General features: G+C 30.2%; 1 protein-coding gene across 3 annotated transcripts in view; it reads left to right on the forward strand.

Annotated features, from left to right (window-relative positions):
* Positions 1-14: 14 nt before the first annotated feature.
* LOC100167821 (general vesicular transport factor p115) overlaps positions 15-20237 on the forward strand; it is a 27698-nt gene continuing 7475 nt past the window's right edge. For 2 of the 3 annotated variants that reach the window (XM_001944511.5, XM_008181975.3), the window contains exons 1-13: positions 81-399; positions 558-786; positions 4208-4376; positions 8852-8948; positions 10760-10961; positions 11023-11347; positions 11426-11580; positions 11672-11874; positions 11944-12066; positions 16581-16691; positions 16756-16936; positions 18736-18935; positions 19070-19174. In XM_001944511.5, the coding sequence (XP_001944546.2) occupies positions 322-399; positions 558-786; positions 4208-4376; positions 8852-8948; positions 10760-10961; positions 11023-11347; positions 11426-11580; positions 11672-11874; positions 11944-12066; positions 16581-16691; positions 16756-16936; positions 18736-18935; positions 19070-19174 (2178 nt within the window). In that variant the 5' untranslated portion in view covers positions 81-321. Of the gene's footprint in view, positions 400-557; positions 787-4207; positions 4377-8851; positions 8949-10759; positions 10962-11022; positions 11348-11425; positions 11581-11671; positions 11875-11943; positions 12067-16580; positions 16692-16755; positions 16937-18735; positions 18936-19069; positions 19175-20237 lie in introns of all 3 variants that reach the window. The other variant, XM_029490432.1, reaches the window with a different exon arrangement.

Here is a 20237-nt window from a genome sequence, read left to right on the forward strand (position 1 = left end):
TATCTTTAATCGTGCCACGGACTAAGAATCTTGGTGTGAACCCGGCTACTATCTACTATCTAGTATCTAGTATCTACATTCTATGCCATCGTGTCCGTCGTCGATTTTCGTGTAATAAAAACAAACTATTATTTATTACTTATTATTATCATTATTAAAATATTATTGATGTTTTAATTATTGTTTTAAATTTTTTCCTTACTAGTTAACCACCGCTTCTTTTTGACACCTGTTCGTCAGATAAATATCGCGTAGAAATAAATGTTTCTCTAGTCTTATTCTTTTTTAATGTAGCAAACGCTTAGAAGATTGTCTACATCCATGGATTATTTTAAAAGTGGTTTAAAAACGGTGCTCGGTACGCCCGTCGTGGAAGACCAGCCGTCCGGTGCCGATATTGTACGCTGTTTTTAGATTATTAAGTTGTTTCTAAACGCACACATACACACACACACTTGATTATATATTTTGATAAGTTTGCATAGTATTTATTTATCATTTGTGTGTGTCTGTGTCACTTTGGTTTAAAAAATATTAACTTTTGCTTTAATCCACAGGTTGAACGTTTGGTGGAACGAGTTCAAAATTCCACGTTGCTGACAGACAGACGTGATGCATGCAGGGCTCTCAAGGCCCTTACACGTAAATACCGCGTTGAAGTGGGTGCAAAAGGAATGGATGCCCTGTGCCTAGTGTTGCAGCAAGACCGCGCAGACGCTGAAATAGCTAGCTATGCTTTGGGCACGTTAGGACTAATTATGCATGATAAATTGTATGAAGAAGAAGGTAAAATGTATACATCAAATTTATGATAAAGGTTATTAGTTATTACTTCTCTATTAAATATTCATCATGATATATTATTTAACATTTAGGTATAATTGCTTTATTTTGATTATTTTTACATGTTTTTGTTTTGATTGCTAGAGCCTAGACTAGAGCCTACCAGAAGCGTATTTAAGAATTATTATAGGAAGGGAATGAGCCATTGAATGGCATACCTAAAATTGGGGGGCTTTGCCCTCCCACACCCCCTTTAAAGTTTCCGAAATTTGCTCACTAAATGCTGTACAGTTTACATCTTGACAATTTGAACCTCTATTTTGTTTCAATAGTCATTTTTAGCGTAATTTTAAGAAAAGATAACGGACAAACAGGACTTCTAAGTTTTAGTTTTAATGAGAGTTTCGAGGAACTCTAAAGTGATATCTGCAAAATTCCAGGGTTTCGTGAAACACAGTTTCTGAAATGCTGTACTAGACCATTCCATAATAATATAATATAGGTATTTATTGATTTTTGTATTTTAGTTTCAAAATATCTTGTTTTTATATTACAAATTTACAACTGTTCAGTAAGACTGGCCCGCATACAGAACAGCTACAGCACAATAAAATAGGAGTCTGACAGAAATTGCACAAACTCCCCGCACTAGCTGCGATATAACGGAGTTTCAGTGGCGTAATAACAAGCTATTTATTACCTTTCACCTGATTATTTTTTTAAAATTTATTTCCCCAACCTACTGGCCATCCCACATAAATCGTCACCCAGACATACTAGATATTTTCATAACCTCGCTACCAAACCACTTAAATAATAATATAAAAAACCTTGAAGAACTGTCCAGTGACCACTCCCCAGTTCTACTCCACCTAAGTGGTAAACCAGAAAACGTAAACAACACTACACTCTAGACAAATTAATTTCAATTTATTCCAAAAAAAATTAGACGAATACATTTCATTAAATATCCGACTAAAAACTCGTGATGACATAGACAGCGCTTCACAATTCCTCATTACAACTATCCAAGAAGCAATAACAGGCTCAACCTCTTCACCATCAAATACGAATATACCAATAAAACCACACCAATATACTTATTTACCACAGAATTTAAAAGAATTAATTTAAAAAAAATGCCAAGCTAGAAAAATTTGGCACCAAACCCACTACCCGGAGCACAAATATGAATTAAACAAATTAACAAATAAACTGAAAAAAGATCTGCAAACTTTTAAAGCTAATCAATTCCACTCATTTTTATCATCACTTACACCAGTCAATGGTGAATGGAAATCAATAAAAAATAAAACCAAAAGAAAATACGTAGTCCCCCCTCCCTTAACAAATCCTAACAACACTCTAGCCATAACCGACAGTGAAAAAGCAAATTTATTCAGCAATCACCTATCAGAAATTTTCCAGCCCCACTCGGATACAAATTGCAATATAAGAACACACATAGAAAATGTCCAAACTTTTCTTAACAGTCCACTACCTATGTCACTACCAGCTAAACCAATCACACCACAAGAAATAAATTATTATATTACTAAACTACACAACAACAAATCCTTAGGATATGATCTAATTAACAACAAAATACTCAAAAAACTAACAAATAAAACCATCCTTCTTTTGACTCACATATACTACACAATGCATGCTCAGGTTATCATACATTCCCCCTATATGGAAATTCTCAACAATAATATTAATTGCTAAGCCAGAACAACCAAAGCATTTGGTAACTTCTTACCGCCCGATAAGTTTACTACCGATGTTATGCCTAGTTTACACATTGCGTAGTACTTGTCATTAGTACTTGTCGCTCGCACTATTATCACACGTGTGAACAGAGGTGAATAGTGCTTAGTATTAGTAAAACCGAGAGTGCGAGTAAATAGAATCCAGTTCTATTTACTGACGAGTGGTTAGTGCGAGTGACAAGTACTACGCAGCGTGTAAACTAGGCATTAGGGAAATTTTTCGAAAAATTGTTTCTTAAAAGAATAACCCCTATTATCAAAGAAAAAACATCATCCCAAATACTCAATTTGGATTCCGATCATATCATTCGACAATCCACCAAATACATAGAATTACCGACAAAATATTATCATCATTCGAAAAAAAAGGACACTGCCCCGGTGTATTCCTTGATATCGCGCAAGCATTTGATCGCGTCTGGCACGATGGATTATTGTTCAAATTAAAATTGTTTCTACCTGCTCTGTATTTCCTCATCCTAAAATCTTATCTTGAAGACCAATATTTCACTGTTAAATTTAACAATTCCTACTCTGTTTACTCTGTCTAACTCATCCTCCATGGTAGGCACTCTGACCACGTCTATTCGCGGATAATGTTCAACAGCATATCAAGTAGGTAATTTTGCATGCTTGTACTTGATCTGCCCAATTAACTAATGAAAAACAAATAATAAATATTAATCCTATAACCACAAGCAACCATTTATAAACTAAAATTCCAAAAACCTTTTGAGCACTTCCTGGATTGGTGTCGGATTTACCATTAGGCTAACTAGGCTGTAGCCTAGAGCGGCAACATTTAGGGGTGGCAAATTTTTTCTCTTTTTTCATCTCTATAAACAGACAAAAAATTATTTTACTCTTTTATTAGCGCTTTCCTGGCCATGTCGACCGTTGGGACATATAGATCCGACGTCTCTAATCAAACATACTATTTTTAGTATTTTATAGGAATCAAACGTTATTATTATTCTGGGAATTATTTTGTTTTCAAATTTTGCTTGTCGTCGTCAACTTACGATAACGATTATTATTATGTTTACATTTCATACGGACGCGGCACGATACTTGATGCTCAAACTAGTTAGTCATTTGTAAAGTAATCACTGTATATCTTCACTTTTGTATTTTTGTATTTGTATTTTAAAATTAAATCTCCTGTTTCTTGAGTACTTGAAAAAAAATAGCCAACGCTAAAACCTTCTCTTTAAAACTACCCATTTTCCTAACAATCAAATACATTACACGTATAAATATTAATAGGCAAAATAACAAAACAAATACAAAGATTTACATAACTCATGGCAGTTAAATACTATTTAATATGCACATAGTATGTACAGAATATTATATATATTATATTATTAATTATTTATAATAAAAATTCTAGTATCCTTTTTTTATTGGATAGTTCAACCAGCACTTCATCAGGAGTAATTGAATCATTTTTGTGGATCGAGAGCATAGCTAGACCATTAAGTCTTTCCTATTAAAATTAATTACAACATTAATTCATTTTCCAACAGCTAAATCAGAGGTGGATAGGTAGTATTTATGTTACAGGGAAATATTTGAAGGGGCCCCCAAACTGAAAAAAACTTTGGTCGTTTATCTTATAAAGACAAACATAAAAATTTTTTTTTTTTTAGAAATTCCTGCTGTAACCGCAAAAGATTCGGATAAATTGGGTGAACGTTTCACAGAAATATTCATAAAAAAAAAAGAAAATGTTGGATTGGTTTTGGATTATTTAGAGGAATTTGATTTTCACGTACGGTGGCCAGCTCTTCAGTTACTGTTACAATTGTTAACAAATAAGTAAGTTAAAATAAAATCAAAGCAAATCTAGTTTTAAACTCCATTTAAACTTAAATAAATATTTTCTAATTGTTACAATTTACAATATTATATATTTCTAAATTATTAACATAATATGTGTATATTGTGAATTATTTGTCTATATTTATTAATTATTTATTTTAACATTTTATTTAGTTAAAAAAATTTAAAATATTTAATTATTAAGTCTTACTTTTATTAAATAGTACTTTTAGGTAAAAAAGTGGGGTTCGAGCAATCAACTAATTTAATATTATTTATCATCTGTAATTTGTAGAATATAATAAGTGTTCTGTCTAGATGCCCGATCATGGTTCGGTAAAATAAGGTGTGCCTGACCAGTGTCAACCACACTACTGTCACCATATTCTGTGAAACCATATGGTATATGTTCAGAATTTTCTTGTTATTTACCATTATTAATACTATTGTTTCAATAAAATGATTCCACATTTCCACTAGTCATTATTAACCACATTGGCATCTCCCAATAGCAGACACTAGCTCACATTAGCGGATTTTTTCTTGGGAACCAATAGAAATTTTCTACAATTAAAATCCTCTAAATAGCGGACATAAATTCAGTGATCAAGAGTGAGAGTCTGGTATTTAGATGTTTCACTGAAATTGTATTCTATTAATTGGTGTATGGAAGTTGTTAACACTGGTAAAGCATGCATTATCTTACCGACCATGGTCACGTCTCTAGACATATCGTAGAATAATCATAATAATCTAATATATAAAATCCTCGTGTCACAGTGTTAGTGGTCGCACTTCTCCATAACGCTTTACCAACTCTAATGAAATTTTTTTGTGTATATTCAGTAGGTCTGAGAATAGGTCATAAAGTATTTTCCACCCTCCTAATTTTTTAAAAGTCATAATTTTTTACGGGCAATGAAGTGTGCTGGATCAGCTAGTAGACTATAATAATCTAATAACCTTCAAATATCATTTAATTAGAAACTTTTTAAATCTAGAATAAATAAATTAAATAATACTGAACTCCAATTTATGTATATAAATTTATCGTAATGCAAATCCTTATTTGTTCAGTCACAAATGTGTTCTGTAATAAAGCATTAGCCGGTGTTACTACTTTCCGGATGGGTTACTACCCAGATTTTAGTGTCAAATTCTCGCCACATATACATGTTTTCTAATCAACTTTACTCTTTCCTGCAGTTAAAATCTACTTAATTACCTTCGGGCTAGTGGTAATTCGGGCCAGACGCGTAACATACCAAATGTACGCCCAGAAATTCAAGTTGTATGCCGTTTTAAAAATTAGAGTGAATCGACCTATTATGAAAGTTAATGGTATGAACATTATCTGTGTTTTATTGAAAGTTTTTTACGGTAATTCAGTTTTTAAGTGAGTTATGTGTGTCTAAAAAATGTAAATTAAAAATGCTCATAACTCACTTAAAAACAGAATTATCATAAAATCTTCCAATCACACAGATTATGTTCATACCATTAAATTTCATAATAAATCGATTCACTCTAATTTTCAAGTCAACAGCATAAAACTTGAGTTTCTGAGCGTAAATTTGGTATGTAACGCGTCTGTAAGAAAGTGGAAATCTTTAGAAGGTCAAAACATTAAAAAGGTAGGCAAGTGGATGTCGCTCTGCTGTATAGTAGGTTACAAGTGGGTCACTGTATAATGGATTGTATTAAGTTTGAATTCAATGATAGAATATCATCATATAAGAAAAACGATTCTGAGCGGAGACTGAATCTAGGTATAAGATATATTATACTTATATCTATGGTATTAAAAAAAAATTGACCTATAGTAGGTACCTATAATAAATTCAAAATTATTCATATCACAATATCCATTAGGTAACGTGTCATACATCAACAACAAACCGTGGTACTATCATAGGTATATAATAGTATATACTTTAGAAGTTTCAAGTACCCACGAATAATATTATACAATCACAACAAAACAACTAAAATAGTTATTCCCGGTTTTTTAATATGTAATTTCTTCTAAATTTGAGCTTAAAATAAACTGTAATTATGTATTTTTTAGATTTTTTGGTAACAGAATTAACTACTTACGTAGAATCTTATTTTAAATTTTCAATCCTTAGATATAAAAGTTGAACATTTTTTAGATTTTTAACTACAAAATAATTATTCAATTTTAAATTTGATAAATTTTATCAAAATTCAATCTTTAAATGCTTATAAAAAAAAAATTGCGCCTATGTATTTTTTATATTTTTCAACTGCTATTGTAACAATATATAAGGAGCCTTGCATTACATTTTTACACTTTTTGACCCAACAGATAAAACTTTATTGATATTTATAGAAAAAAAAAACTAAACAAATTGAAAACTGAGAATGTCCATGAACAACTCAAAAAGTTAACCTATTTTCAAAATTTTATCGTGTATAGAAAATGCTAATATAAACATTCAGTGAAATTTTCAAATATCTATAGTCATTCTTTTTTAATAACAATAAAATAAGAATATTGTCACATGAGAAATCGAGCGAATATCAAATGTTGTAAAAATATGAATTTCAAACGCTTATAAAAATTTAATTTGACTTTCTTGTAGACATTTTTTTTTTTTGATAAAGGTAGACAATATTATGAGGAATCTTGTCTTACATTTTCAAATCTTAGATTTAAAAAGAAAAATTTTTACGAATTCTTAACACAAAATAATTTGCTAATATTCGTGATTTTTACATATTTTGCCAATTTTTGAACTTTAACTGCTAAAAAAAAAAAAACTGTGACTAAGGATTTTTAATTTTTTTCAAATTTCATTGTAACAATATAGGTAGTAGGAGCCTTGTATGAAATTTTCAAGTATTTTTACTCAACAAATAAAGTTTTATTGACATTCATAGAAAAAAAAACTAATAATATTGGAAACTGAAAATGTCCCTAAATAGTTCAAAACAAATCAAAATATTTCTCGAAATATTTTTAAAATTTTATCATGTATAGAAAATAGAAATATAAACAACCAGTGAAAATTTCATGTATCTATGGTCATTCGTTTTAAAGTTACAACAAAAACCATAATCAATTTTCTCAAAAACAGATATTGTGTAAAAATTCCCGTTATTCCTTAATTTTTCTTTTGTTTTTCACGGCGCTTTTGAAAACTATTGGAAATTTCAAATTTGACCTCCCCGTTGCACCAATTAGATTCACTTTCCCATCAAACAAGATACTGTTGAAGAAAATCGAAGCAGTTTTACTGCCCCAAACTGTGATGACAGACACAAAAATAAAAAATAAAAATAATAAAAAAACACACATCATTGTAAAATCAATACATTCATCGTTCCACTCAGAATCTAAAATTAATTATTTGCTCAATTTTTTTCCAGTGTTTACTCACCTTCTGCTTCACATAATAACATGAATATGAGTTATGATGCTGCAAATATAAATTCTAATTTAAATTTACCTTTATGGTATAATTGGTAATTAGTGAGTAAGACATTTTCGATGCTTTGCATTCCCTTAACGTATATAATAGTCTGAGTCTTGATGGTTTGCCCCCTATTATATTAAAGTAATGCTAAAGCACTACATAAACTATTTAACTTGTCTCTGTCAACGGGCGTCTTTCCAATATATATTTGTTCCTAATTTTAAAAGTGGAGATAAAAGTAATGTTATTAACTATAGACCAATTTCTAAGCCGTCAATTATCCCAAAACTGTTTGAGTCTATTATTACTAAAGAGCTATCTAAATTATCATCTAGTTATATCTGTCCTAACCAACATTTTTTTCAGCCTAAAAAATCGGTTTTCACCAACTTACTCACTTATCACACTGATTTAATCTCATCCTTTGAAAAAGGATGTCTAATCAATACAGTTTATACAGTTTTTAGTAAAGAATTTGATAGAGTAAACAAATGAATATGTAAGATATGAATGCTTATAATCAAACTTCAAATCTTTGGACTACATAGTAATTTTCTTAATTGGTTAATTTCATACCTAACTGATAGAAGACAGTCAGTTAAATTGTAACATTAAATTTCAAAAGTTATTCATGTTTGCTCTGGAGTACATCATGGCTCGCACTTGGGCCCTTAAATGTTCATTCTTTTCATTAATGATCTACCATCTGTTTTTGATTTTTCAGTTAATATGTTAATGTTCGCCAATGATACTAAATTTTATTCAATTATTAATAATCAGAACGATGCAATTAAGGGAGAAGGTCACTCCTATCCTTTACATACATAGAATTCCAATATAAGCGTAAAAGGACGCTATGGTAAAAGCTATTTTACGCTTTTAGGATAATTGTGACTTTCCTAAGGGGGATACATATTAATTTTAATAGCAACTGTTTTATCCTAAAAAAAACTGTTACGAGTTTTTGGATTATTCTATTTTATTATGTCATTCTATTAAATTTGTAAAAGTAAATCTTGTTCATAATAATAGGGCTAAGGACGTGCAAGAAATGATTTTGGTCAGCCCAATGGGAGTTTCCAAATTAATTGACATGTTGAGTGACAGCCGGGAAGTAATTCGAAATAATGTGAGTTCTTTTTATGACTACTATTTATTTATTTTTCACAAATAAATAAACAAACGTATGGCTATATTTTACTTTGCAAAATTGTCTTATGCCCATGTTTATTTAAAACTGATATAATATACTTTATATTTGTATTAATTAAATAATAAATATTTTTTACTTATTAAAAAATAAAAGTATATTACTAAAATTATATTAAGAGCGCGGTCAAATTAAGTATGAAGTTAATAGAACTAAATACTATTAACTTAAATGATAATATTCATTACAATTAAGTGTTCAGTATTGCATACATTTTAATAAAACTTTTTTATAAATAATTTATTATTTATAGACTGTTAGACTGATTATTGAAATACAGTTGTCATGTACATTATATTATAAGATGTTAATATATCAATTTCACTTTATTTATACTTACTTGTTTTCATAATTTTTGATGTGTTTTATTATTATATTGAGGAAATAGACCTAAATAGCCTTTGTTATTTAATTTAACATTTTTATTCAGGCCGCTAAACCAAATTACTAAGTATTAAATTACTTTTATGTCAAATTATTTACATCAGTTTCTTCAGTTTTTCAATGTCAGATACAAAAAATAATATTATTTAATTCAATCAGTATAAATCATAAATGTATTAATATTTTTAAATAATGCTTTTTTAATGTTCATTGTTTGTTTATGTTACCATTTATATTTTAGTATACATTTGTTTTAGATTAACCTTAAAATATTAGTTAATGTTATTTAGATTTTTATTTTAAAGAATTTTCTCGATCAATTTTATCTAATTTAAATGAATTTCTGGAATAATGGATGATGTATTATGTAGCCTTAATATTATATTATTATTTATTATTCACTGGCTAGGCATTTTTCTAACTTCTAAGTCTTTTAATGTGTATGAAAAATATTATATCTTACAAGTTTACTGGGAATCCTATGATACTATAATAATATGTTGGTAAAATAATATGCCAAACTCATTTGCCCGCATTAGAGCGGATGCCTATAATAACCGGTGCTACATTAACACATTCAACGCCGCCCGTGATTTCAGAAACGATGGAAAAAACAAAAACTAAAATCACCCATACCTTTAAATTTATAGTTCAATGGCCTATCTTAATTTCAGAGTTTATTAAAAAAAATTCGATTTAATTATAGCATATATAAACGTATATTTTTTTGACGCGTTAACGGCCTATTGGAATATCTGTTGACGCGTATTAGCGTCAGCGGCGTTGAAAGTGTTAAGATCCCCACACACTGCAGAGGTAGCGTTTATGGAAAAATGAGTCCGGAAACAATTTTTCCGTGGTACCGCCAAGACAAAATAATTTTACTGCCACCGCTGCAGTGTGTGGGGACCTTAATGTGGGCACTGGTTATTATAGGCGTCCGCTCTAATGTGGGCAAATGAATTAAGCGGAATCTACTATACATTATTTTACCAACATATTATCATAGTATCATAGGCGACGTTTAGGCAGAATCCACAGCTATATTATCAAATTCAATTGCTATTTAAATGATACAATTATGATCACATAAAAATAGGCTATTCAATATTCACAACTTTTATAGGTTCATATGTGTGTCATTATACATTCTAATGTCTCTTAAAGTATGATTTGTTAGTATACAATAAATCTCATGATATTAAAATACAGATCTACCCCCCGCCGGCCTGATAATTGTTTCAGTGTAATAACTTATTATTAATAATACATAATATTATGTATGTAATAAATAATAATTACTTACAAATTAAAACTTAATATTTATGCATTACAATTTGTTGTAGTCTGTTCTGTTGTTAACACTATTGACAAAAAGCAATGCAAATATTCAAAAGATATTAGCTTTTGAAAATGCTTTTGATCGACTATTTTACGTTATACAAGAAGAAGGCAATGCAGATGGAGGAATTGTTGTCCAAGATTGTCTAAATTTAATGTTGACTCTATTAAGAAATAACATTTCGACACAAAATTTTTTCAAAGAAGGTCTGTTTCCCAACAACAATCAAAATATTACTTAATAATAAAATTAATATTGTTTGTTTAGGTAATTTTATATCGCGAATATTGCCCCTTTTGCAATTGCCCCTTATTGATGAATGGCCCATTCAGAGAATAAACAATGTACATTCAGTTCTTCAAATTATACGCACACTAGTATCACCAACCAATCCCGCTCAAGCTACTTCTTCATGCCAACAAGCCATGTACACATCTGGAATCCTAAAAGCATTATGTGACTTGTTGGTTGCGATTGGTGTGCCCCGAAATCCATTAACTGAAGCCATATATACTGTAGCAGAACTTATACGTGGGCACAACGATAATCAATCATTTCTTGAATCAGTAAAGTCCAATGAAAATCCTCCAAAGTATATTCATATATCTGTGTTAATTAATACATTTCTGATGAATGTAGAAGTAATTTCATATTATGTATTTATTTTTAGGGATATTCTGTTATTATTGTTATATACAATGTTAAGCGACAAGCAGCCATTTGATATGCGTTGTGCGGTGTTGTACGTTTTCCAGTGTTACTTGTACAGAAATGATTTTGGAAAAATGAAAATTATTCAAAAACTATTACCATTGGAAAAAGAAGGTATCATTATAAGTTATAACTTATAATGTCTTGCTACTGTTATGATTATTTAATACTAATTAAATTCCCTATTTGTATATGTATTATATAGTAACTGAAACTTGCATCAGCAATCTTCTTTGTCGAGGTTTGTTCAGCAAGGAACCGTTGAACAGCTGGTTTTCAGCAGTAGCACTTTCATACGCTCTTATTGATAACCCAGAAGGTAAGGAAAAGCTGCTGAATGTCAAGTTGTCGTCCAATGATAATGAGCCACCTACATTACTGCAACAGATAGTTATTTCTATCCAAACAGTATGTATTTTCTGTGATCGTTACAGTTACAAGATTTGAAAAGAATATTCAACTGATATTGTATTTTAGAATGATAGAGCACAGTTTAAAATTGGCTATCTGATGTTTTTGTCTACTTGGTTTGCTCATTGTTCACTGGCTGTTGAAAGTTTCTTGAAAATTAACTCGGGCATCCCATACTTTATAACTCAGGTTCGTATTTTTTACTTATTCATAATTATTTTCAAGGTATGCTACATTCATATTAATTCTTAAACTCCCTTGATTGGGTAAAATTGAATTATATTTTATATTCTGATAAATATATAGGTTATATTTACAATTACAATGATGTTTTTTATTTATTTATTTTTTGGTCTTTGCATTTTGGAATAGTAAAAATATTTCAATCTTTAACATTGACTATTGATGGTAGTTTCTGGAATAAAATTGGATCTAGTTATAACTTCTGATTTTTTATACAATTTTCTTATTGGATATAAAAAAAAATGAAGCGTAAAGCAATATCAATTTTTTATGAGCGTTCTAAGTTCAAATGTTGACCAAATTTGATATTGAAACGCATAATGATGATTTCTCCTCATACAGTTTTTGTTATTTTTTATAATTTAAAGATTATAAAAGAAACTTGATACATTCCACTATTACTTAAGTAACTATTTTTCTAAGCACAATGACATTTTCAGAATATTTTAAGACCTATTTTAATTTATTTATACTATGGACCTTCTATTCATACCGTTCTACAGTATGTGGTATTGACTTATAAAATAATAACATTAATAACAATAATTCATGGTATAATATTAATATAGGGTTGACGGTATTTGAAACCGGTATTGCGGTATTTGATTCGGTACCGGTATGAAACGGTATTCCGCAATACCCGTATATACCGAAAAACTGTAATACCGGAAAACCGTAATACCGAATAACCGTGGTACTGGAAAACTGAAAAACACTGAAATTATATACTGAGGGAGTAAACAATTTTTTAAAAACATTATATTACGGTATGTTTTCCGGTATGCACCGGTATTACGGTATACCGTTGGAGCGGTATTTGTGCAAAAACCGGTATGCGCTGGTTTTGACGGTATACCGAAAAAACCGTCAACCCTATATTAATATAATGTGATAATATTTTTTAAAACTGATTTAAATTCATTATTATGTATACTTGAGAACCCCCCCCCCCAAAAAAAAAAAAAAAAAACAACAACTATAAATTTAGTTTGATTATTTTGAAATTTCAGAATTTTTAAATCTTGATTAGTCGGAATTTAAATCAGAAATCTTAAAATGTGACTTAGTGACTGACCAATCTCAAGTAGACATTAAACAAATTCAAATTAGTTTTCTGAAAGATTATCTCATTATTAGGTCGATCGGTATGATGGAACAAAATAAATACAAATGAGCATAAATTGTTTACCGTGTATTCATAGGCGTGCGCAGCCCTCTTGTTCAGGGTATGCAGAAGCAGTGGCGGATCCAGGAGGAGGGGGGCAAAAGGGACATCCCCCCCCATCGCCTTAGTTTCCCATTGTTTACAGTGTTTACACTGTGTTTAGCCAATTTTGTACTTTTTCCTCCCCCCCAAATTAAGCGCTGGATTACCACAGGCACCCCATGAAAGTTATTTTAAGAATGTAAAATTCTGATAAAATATATACACAATACACAAATAGTTTCGAGTTTAAACATAATAATATGTACACTCCTGGGCTGCACTATAATTAGTAATTATTTTTTTTGCACACAAAAATTTTTTTTCTAAAAACGATTTTTGCCCCTCAAAGAGCTTCAGGGTATGCAGTTGCATACCCTGCATACCCCCTGCGCACGCCTATGCGTGTATTATATAATCAATGCTTATAACTAACTAAGTGTGACTGACAGAGACAGTAATATGATATCTATTACATATTTACATATAGTATTTGCATAATGAAACGACCAAAACAAACGAAAAACACGTAATTGTGCATGTGTTTTGTTATAATACAGCTCTAATCGTCCTCTTATGATATAAAAGCGACTAAGCAAGTATGCGATTTTGATTAGACTTAGACAAAATAACATGATCAAAAAACAAATAAATCAATTAACAAGAGAATCGATATGGTCGGGTGCTTTGAATTTATTGTTTTTAATTTAGGCGTACCCACTACCCACGCTCGATTTTTATCGATATTAAAATGTAATTTTCGTCCGTAGAACAGTGTACAATATAATATCACGTAAATATTATTAATTACAATAAAACGCAATATTACTTTATTTGTAGCTTGTACAATAATTTTATTATTCTTGTAATACATTAGTATTCGTCTGCGTCGTAAACACAAATACAATAAATGCCGCTGCAATAATGAATAAATGCTCTTTTATTAAAAAATCTCCTTAATGTACGTCATAAATGTATAACGTCATATAAATTATAAATATATAATTAATATAAATATAAAATTACCGGAAGAGCAATTATACTTTAAAGTGTACTCAAACTTTTAAGATACATCTACCTGTTTTTACTAATTTAATAGTTTATAAAGGAACGTTCTTGTAGGTGGTTTAAGGTTTTTATGCATCTACTACATATTATAATTTGGGTCGGTATTTATATACGTGTGGAGCCATATTATCCAGGCGTGGTTCTAGGACTAAATGTTCGTATTGTTGTACGGGCATAATTTAGTATAAGATATAGCATAATATATTATAATGCAATGTATATGTACGATGGCCTACGTGACGGTGGGAGCCTTAAAACGACTGACGGGATCTCACGGCAGGGCTAGCAGTGTAGTTTTTGACATAGTGTAGTAAGTTAGTTGTAAACCAATATTATTATTCAAGTGTTCAGAAAATCGCAGTTTTAATAAATCAGGATAATTTCACAGTAGATATATTATCGGTGTTCTTGTATATCCATTTGCAACCCTCATCTCATACACACAGCGACGAATACATCAGTATGAGAAGTAAGAAATATAAGAAAGTATTAATATACTCATAACAGTACATGTATATACATTTATAATTAGGTCTTCACTGCGAATAAAATCCCCCCTCCCTAAAATACTTACTTTTATAGTCTCCACACCAGTGGCGTTCGAAAGGAGGGGGATACTAACGGGATGAAGCCGATGACCCCCCCCCCCATTGCCAGAATTATTATTAATTTAATTTAAACTTTAAATACTTAGGTATAAAAAATAATCGTATTTATGTTCGTTAATATTTTTAGATAGCAATAATAAAAACTTGTATTATATTCGTAGGTCCGGTTGCACAAAACTATATTGGTTCAATAAATAGTTATTGGTCCAATAAGTTGAGTTATTGAATCGATAAAAATTAAAATACGTTGCACAAAGTTATTGAACCAATAAGTTATTGACCATTAGTCACTATTGATCCATAAATTTATAGGCCCGATTTTGGTCCAATAAGTTTTATTGGTTCAATAAAATAAAATTAATGAAACCTTATCAACATATCTTCTGTTATCAACATCTTTATATTATCACAGAACAATATTATCAAAATATTAATGAACCATAACCTTAAATAACTGAACCACTCTGAACCATTATGGTATGTGGCTCAAAATATAATAATATAAGAAATGATTTGTGCAACGATTTTTAATATTTATCTATCAATAAAATATTTTATCAAACCGATAAAACCTATAGAGCCAATAAGTTATAGGATCAATAAATTTTTTTTTGTTCAACCGGCCCTTAAGCTTTTAGACCGAACGAATAATTTTTTATTGACGTTATTAGAAATAAAACTAAAATTAATCAAATACAATCCAAGCAAAGACGGTCTAACAAAGGTTACCAAACGATTTTAACAAATTTTTATTTATTTTTGTTTTCCCGATTTTTTTAAAAAAAACACTAAAAATTTTCAATTTTGACCTCCTTAAGTCCTAAATAGATCCAATTTGCTTCCAAAATACTACATCGAAGTTTATGATCAGAGCTTATTTTATACTAGAGAAGTTGAGAAGTGTAAGTTTTCAAATACTTCACCCAAATGTCTAAAATTACTTGAGACTTGAAAAAAAAAGAAATTGTAGGTAATTAATTATTGTTCAAGCCCCCTCCCCCACTGAAATAATATTGATTATAATAGGTACCTATTATAAAGATTTTAAATATAATAAAAGGTGGACAAATTGGTACCGCTCTGCTGCAGTAGTACAGTAGTGTACTACACGTACAGTATACTATAGTGGTCGAGAATGTCATTAATGGATGTGTTATATTTTATATTTTAATAATTAATAATAAATTAAATGATAAATTATTACATACGAAAAATGATTCTGAGCGGTGATGTTGTGTCATCCTAAAAAAATTAATAAAAATGAAAATATCTTATGGCTACAGGCTAGGTATACATACTTTCCAGTAAACTTTTTTTTTATTAAAGGTAGAAACATTTGTGGGGAATCATTTATTAAAATTTCTAATGTTAGCTCTGGAAAGAAAAAGTTTTATGAATTTCTAACTGAAAAATAAATTACACGTATTATTGGCACGTATGTACCTACTATTTTCTATGTTTGCACCTGATATCGTTTTATTTGATCACACTTTTTTGTTGTTAGTTATAATATTATATGTATGCAGTATGTTATTAATTCCATGCGCAATGCATATTACCTATGTCTTGCTTATATACAGACGAATCGTCTAGAGAACGAAGAGATCGAAGAAATTGTCAGCGGTCTGAGCACGTTCGTGATGGGTATATGCCTAGCGTTCAATCCTGACACGGTGGAAAATTTCAAAAAAGTAAATTCTCGATTTTCGTAAACTTAAATTTTTCAGGGCTGACGATATTTTATTTAATTCTCAGGATAGCCTCAGGCATTTGATTAACAAACGGATAGGCGTGGAAACGTTCGTGGATAAATTAAACGATGTGTCTCGAAACGAATCGTACACCAGAGCCAGCAAACACCCGCAGCCAACGGCTCAAGACTCTAATTCTCTATTATTGGATTACGAGTTTTGCAAATTGTTTAAAATGCTCGAAGGTGCGTACTTACATAGGTACTATCAATTATAATAACATTAGAAGAATAACACACGTCTATAGTTTATACACGGCTATGATACGATAGTATACAATTTTTTTTTTTTCGTTATCAATGACGACTTAATAATTTAAATAAATTGTCAACGATGTTTACAAAAATGTTAATGCTGATAATAACAGTATATACATATATTATTCGATCTCGCAGCCCATCTAATTCATATTTCATATGATTTAAAAAGTCGAAATACGTGAATATACAGAGTGATTCGCCAAGTATGCAACCCCTATTATTTCTTTTAGTAAAAAAAATTATCAACATTCTGTTGAAAATATACTTAAAGATATTATGCATATTTTCTAATTCTTGATATTTTTACCACTTTAGAAGTAAATTATGACGATACAAATTTCTGTTTTTTAAATAAAAAACCCCTTTTTCTGTAAATTATTTAGTGGCTATATTTTTTGTGCACATTTTGATGTATTTTATTCAAAATTCAAACGAGTAGTGTCTCAGTTCTTATAATGTTTATACAAAGAATATTCCTTAAGGGGATAAGTGGCGGACGGTTATTTTAGTCAAAACATACCAATCTTTATTCCATCATACTGATCGACCTAGTAATGCTTTTTTAAACTGATTTGTTATGTTTACTTGAGATCGGTCGGTCCTTTTTTCCCAATTTCATCACCACAGCAGATAGCTTGAATAATTTGAAATTTCGGAATTCAAATCAGAAATCTTAAAATGTGGACTGACCAATTTCAAGTAGACTTTATAAAACTCAGATCTGTTTTCTGAAATATCATAACATTATTAAGTTAATTGATGGGATGGATAAAAAGTACATACAAATGAGCATAAATTGCCTACCGTTCACGCGCGTAACGCAGAGAGACTTTAACATGCGCGTGTTTGAGCGCTTCGCTATTTCTTTTACACAGTCACACACACTAATAATCACTTACTATACACACATTTAAAAGAACCACATGCATGTACATAATTTTAAAATTGCCTATTTTGAACTTCTTAAAAACAGTCCACCACAGATCCCCTTAAAAATGTTGATAGTTTAATTACTAAGATTTTCAAACCACCATGGCCGCGATATTTTTCAAAATCCTTAGTACATAAAGTTAAATAACTCAATACTAACTACCTACATAGAAGATATCTTCTAATTTTGATTGAGATACGATAACATTTTCAGAAAAGTCATCAGTTAAATAATTTACAGTATAAGGGGAATTCTCATTTGGAAAATAGAAGTTTGTATCTTCACATGACAATCCTTAATTAGTAAAAAAAAATCTCAAACATTTTAAAATATGATCTTAAATTTCATTCCAATAATCAGATTTCGAATAAATAATATATTATCTATAGTTCGTCTTAATAATACGTTTGCTATTCACAAATATTTCTGTTTTCAATTTATTCACTGTGTAGAGAGTACAGACTGTGTTATCGTCATATCGCCGCAGCAAAGAAAATGTCGTAAGTATCTCCGTTTTCACAATTTTTTTTTTCAAGTTGTCACCATAACTGTTTTTGTGTAGTTCCGGCGTAGACGGTAGTAACTGCATTTTATTATAAAGATCTTCTTTCATTATTTTATGCTAATATCAGTTTCGCGAGAACTACACAAAAACAGTTATGAGAACTTGAAAAAAAAAAAATTTGTGAAATCATAAATATGACCTTTGCTGCGGCGGGCGATATAATGTATCGGCCTCCAAATCTGTGATATATATTATCATACAGTAAATTTGTGTCTATATCCTACGCAGGAATGATCATGAGAGCGCTGAACACGCTTCCCGGCCAGGACGATAGCGAAAAATTGGTAACCAATCAAAAACAAATCGAAGAGCTCAACATCACTGTGGACTGCCTGAAAAACGAATTGTCTGAGAAGACCAACCGGATTGAGGAACTGTGCAGGCTGGCTAATGATTTCCGGGACGACACGGATCGTATAAAAACCGAAGTGTGTATGACTTTATTGATTTTATTTTCCTGATTCGATGTAACCGCAAATAATAATGTATCATGATTCATGATGCTAACGTATAATGTTAAACTTATAACAATGTTAATCTATCGATGTCTGTTGTGCTTTAGTTGTTTAGACTCCAGGAAAATCACATGTCGCTCATACAAGCTTACCAGATGAAAGAAAATGAACTGGAATCGTACAGACGTTTACTAGAAATGCACGGAATTTGGGTAAGTTGTAATATATATACATATACATACATTTAATTATAAACCACACAACGGTTAAGTTTTGAAAAAAAAATGTGTGAAATACATTCAAAATTGTATCTAGAGGCTTGTTGAAATTTATATTCAGTTGGTTAGGTTATTATTTGATAAAAACGCACAAAACGCCCTTCATCGAGTAAAAATTTCGTCTCTGCGATAGTTGAAGCCATCGCATATACTGATTAGTGATTACTGATTAGTTTGTATATTGTCTTACTTCCTTTATACAGTTTTGAATAAGCATTATTTTATACACTTTACACCAACGAAATAGTTTGTAATTTTGTGGGATGAATGCAGAAAAACGTCATTTGCAGTCACACAGACGTGGTCATATTATTGATAAATACGGCGCGGCGAGGTAAAAAAAACCGTATAGGTAATAATATTTTATATTATACCTATATTGTTAGATTTACATTTTACCTCTGGAAAATTTGATTTCGAATTTGAAAATTTAGGAATGCGTTTTTTCTCCATAACTGAACATGTTATGAACAAAAGCCAATTCTCGTATTTAGACAATTCGCCCACCGTAATAATATCGCTTCGCTATTCACGGTTTTAGTAGGTGCGTAAAATATTGTGTTATTTTTCTCTCGGTATTTTGGATTTTTCATTTTATTATAACTACGGGAAATGTTGAACCTTTCACGTCGTTTTATATTTGATTTTACGATTCACTGATGTTTAAAATAGAACAGAAAATTACACAAAGTCCTATAAGTGAGACGATATTCCAATGTATTCTAAAAAATTATAAATGGTGATAAATTCTTGATTCTATTGATTATTAAAATTTATATTGTACTAAATTATCCGTAACAAATTCAAATATTATTTTCAATGTTTTATTATATTAAAACCTTTTTTCATTAAATAATGTATTTATAATTAATTGTATGTTTATAGTGATGTTGACAATATTCAGGGCCGGATCTTAACTTTTTAACACCCGGGGAAAGTTAAAACAATACGCCCATCTCGGGGATATTACCAGAATTAGTATTTTTTTACGAAAAAT

The sequence above is a fragment of the Acyrthosiphon pisum genome, chromosome A2 (genome assembly GCF_005508785.2).
Source record: "Acyrthosiphon pisum isolate AL4f chromosome A2, pea_aphid_22Mar2018_4r6ur, whole genome shotgun sequence".
NCBI classification, from domain to species: domain Eukaryota; kingdom Metazoa; phylum Arthropoda; class Insecta; order Hemiptera; family Aphididae; genus Acyrthosiphon; species Acyrthosiphon pisum.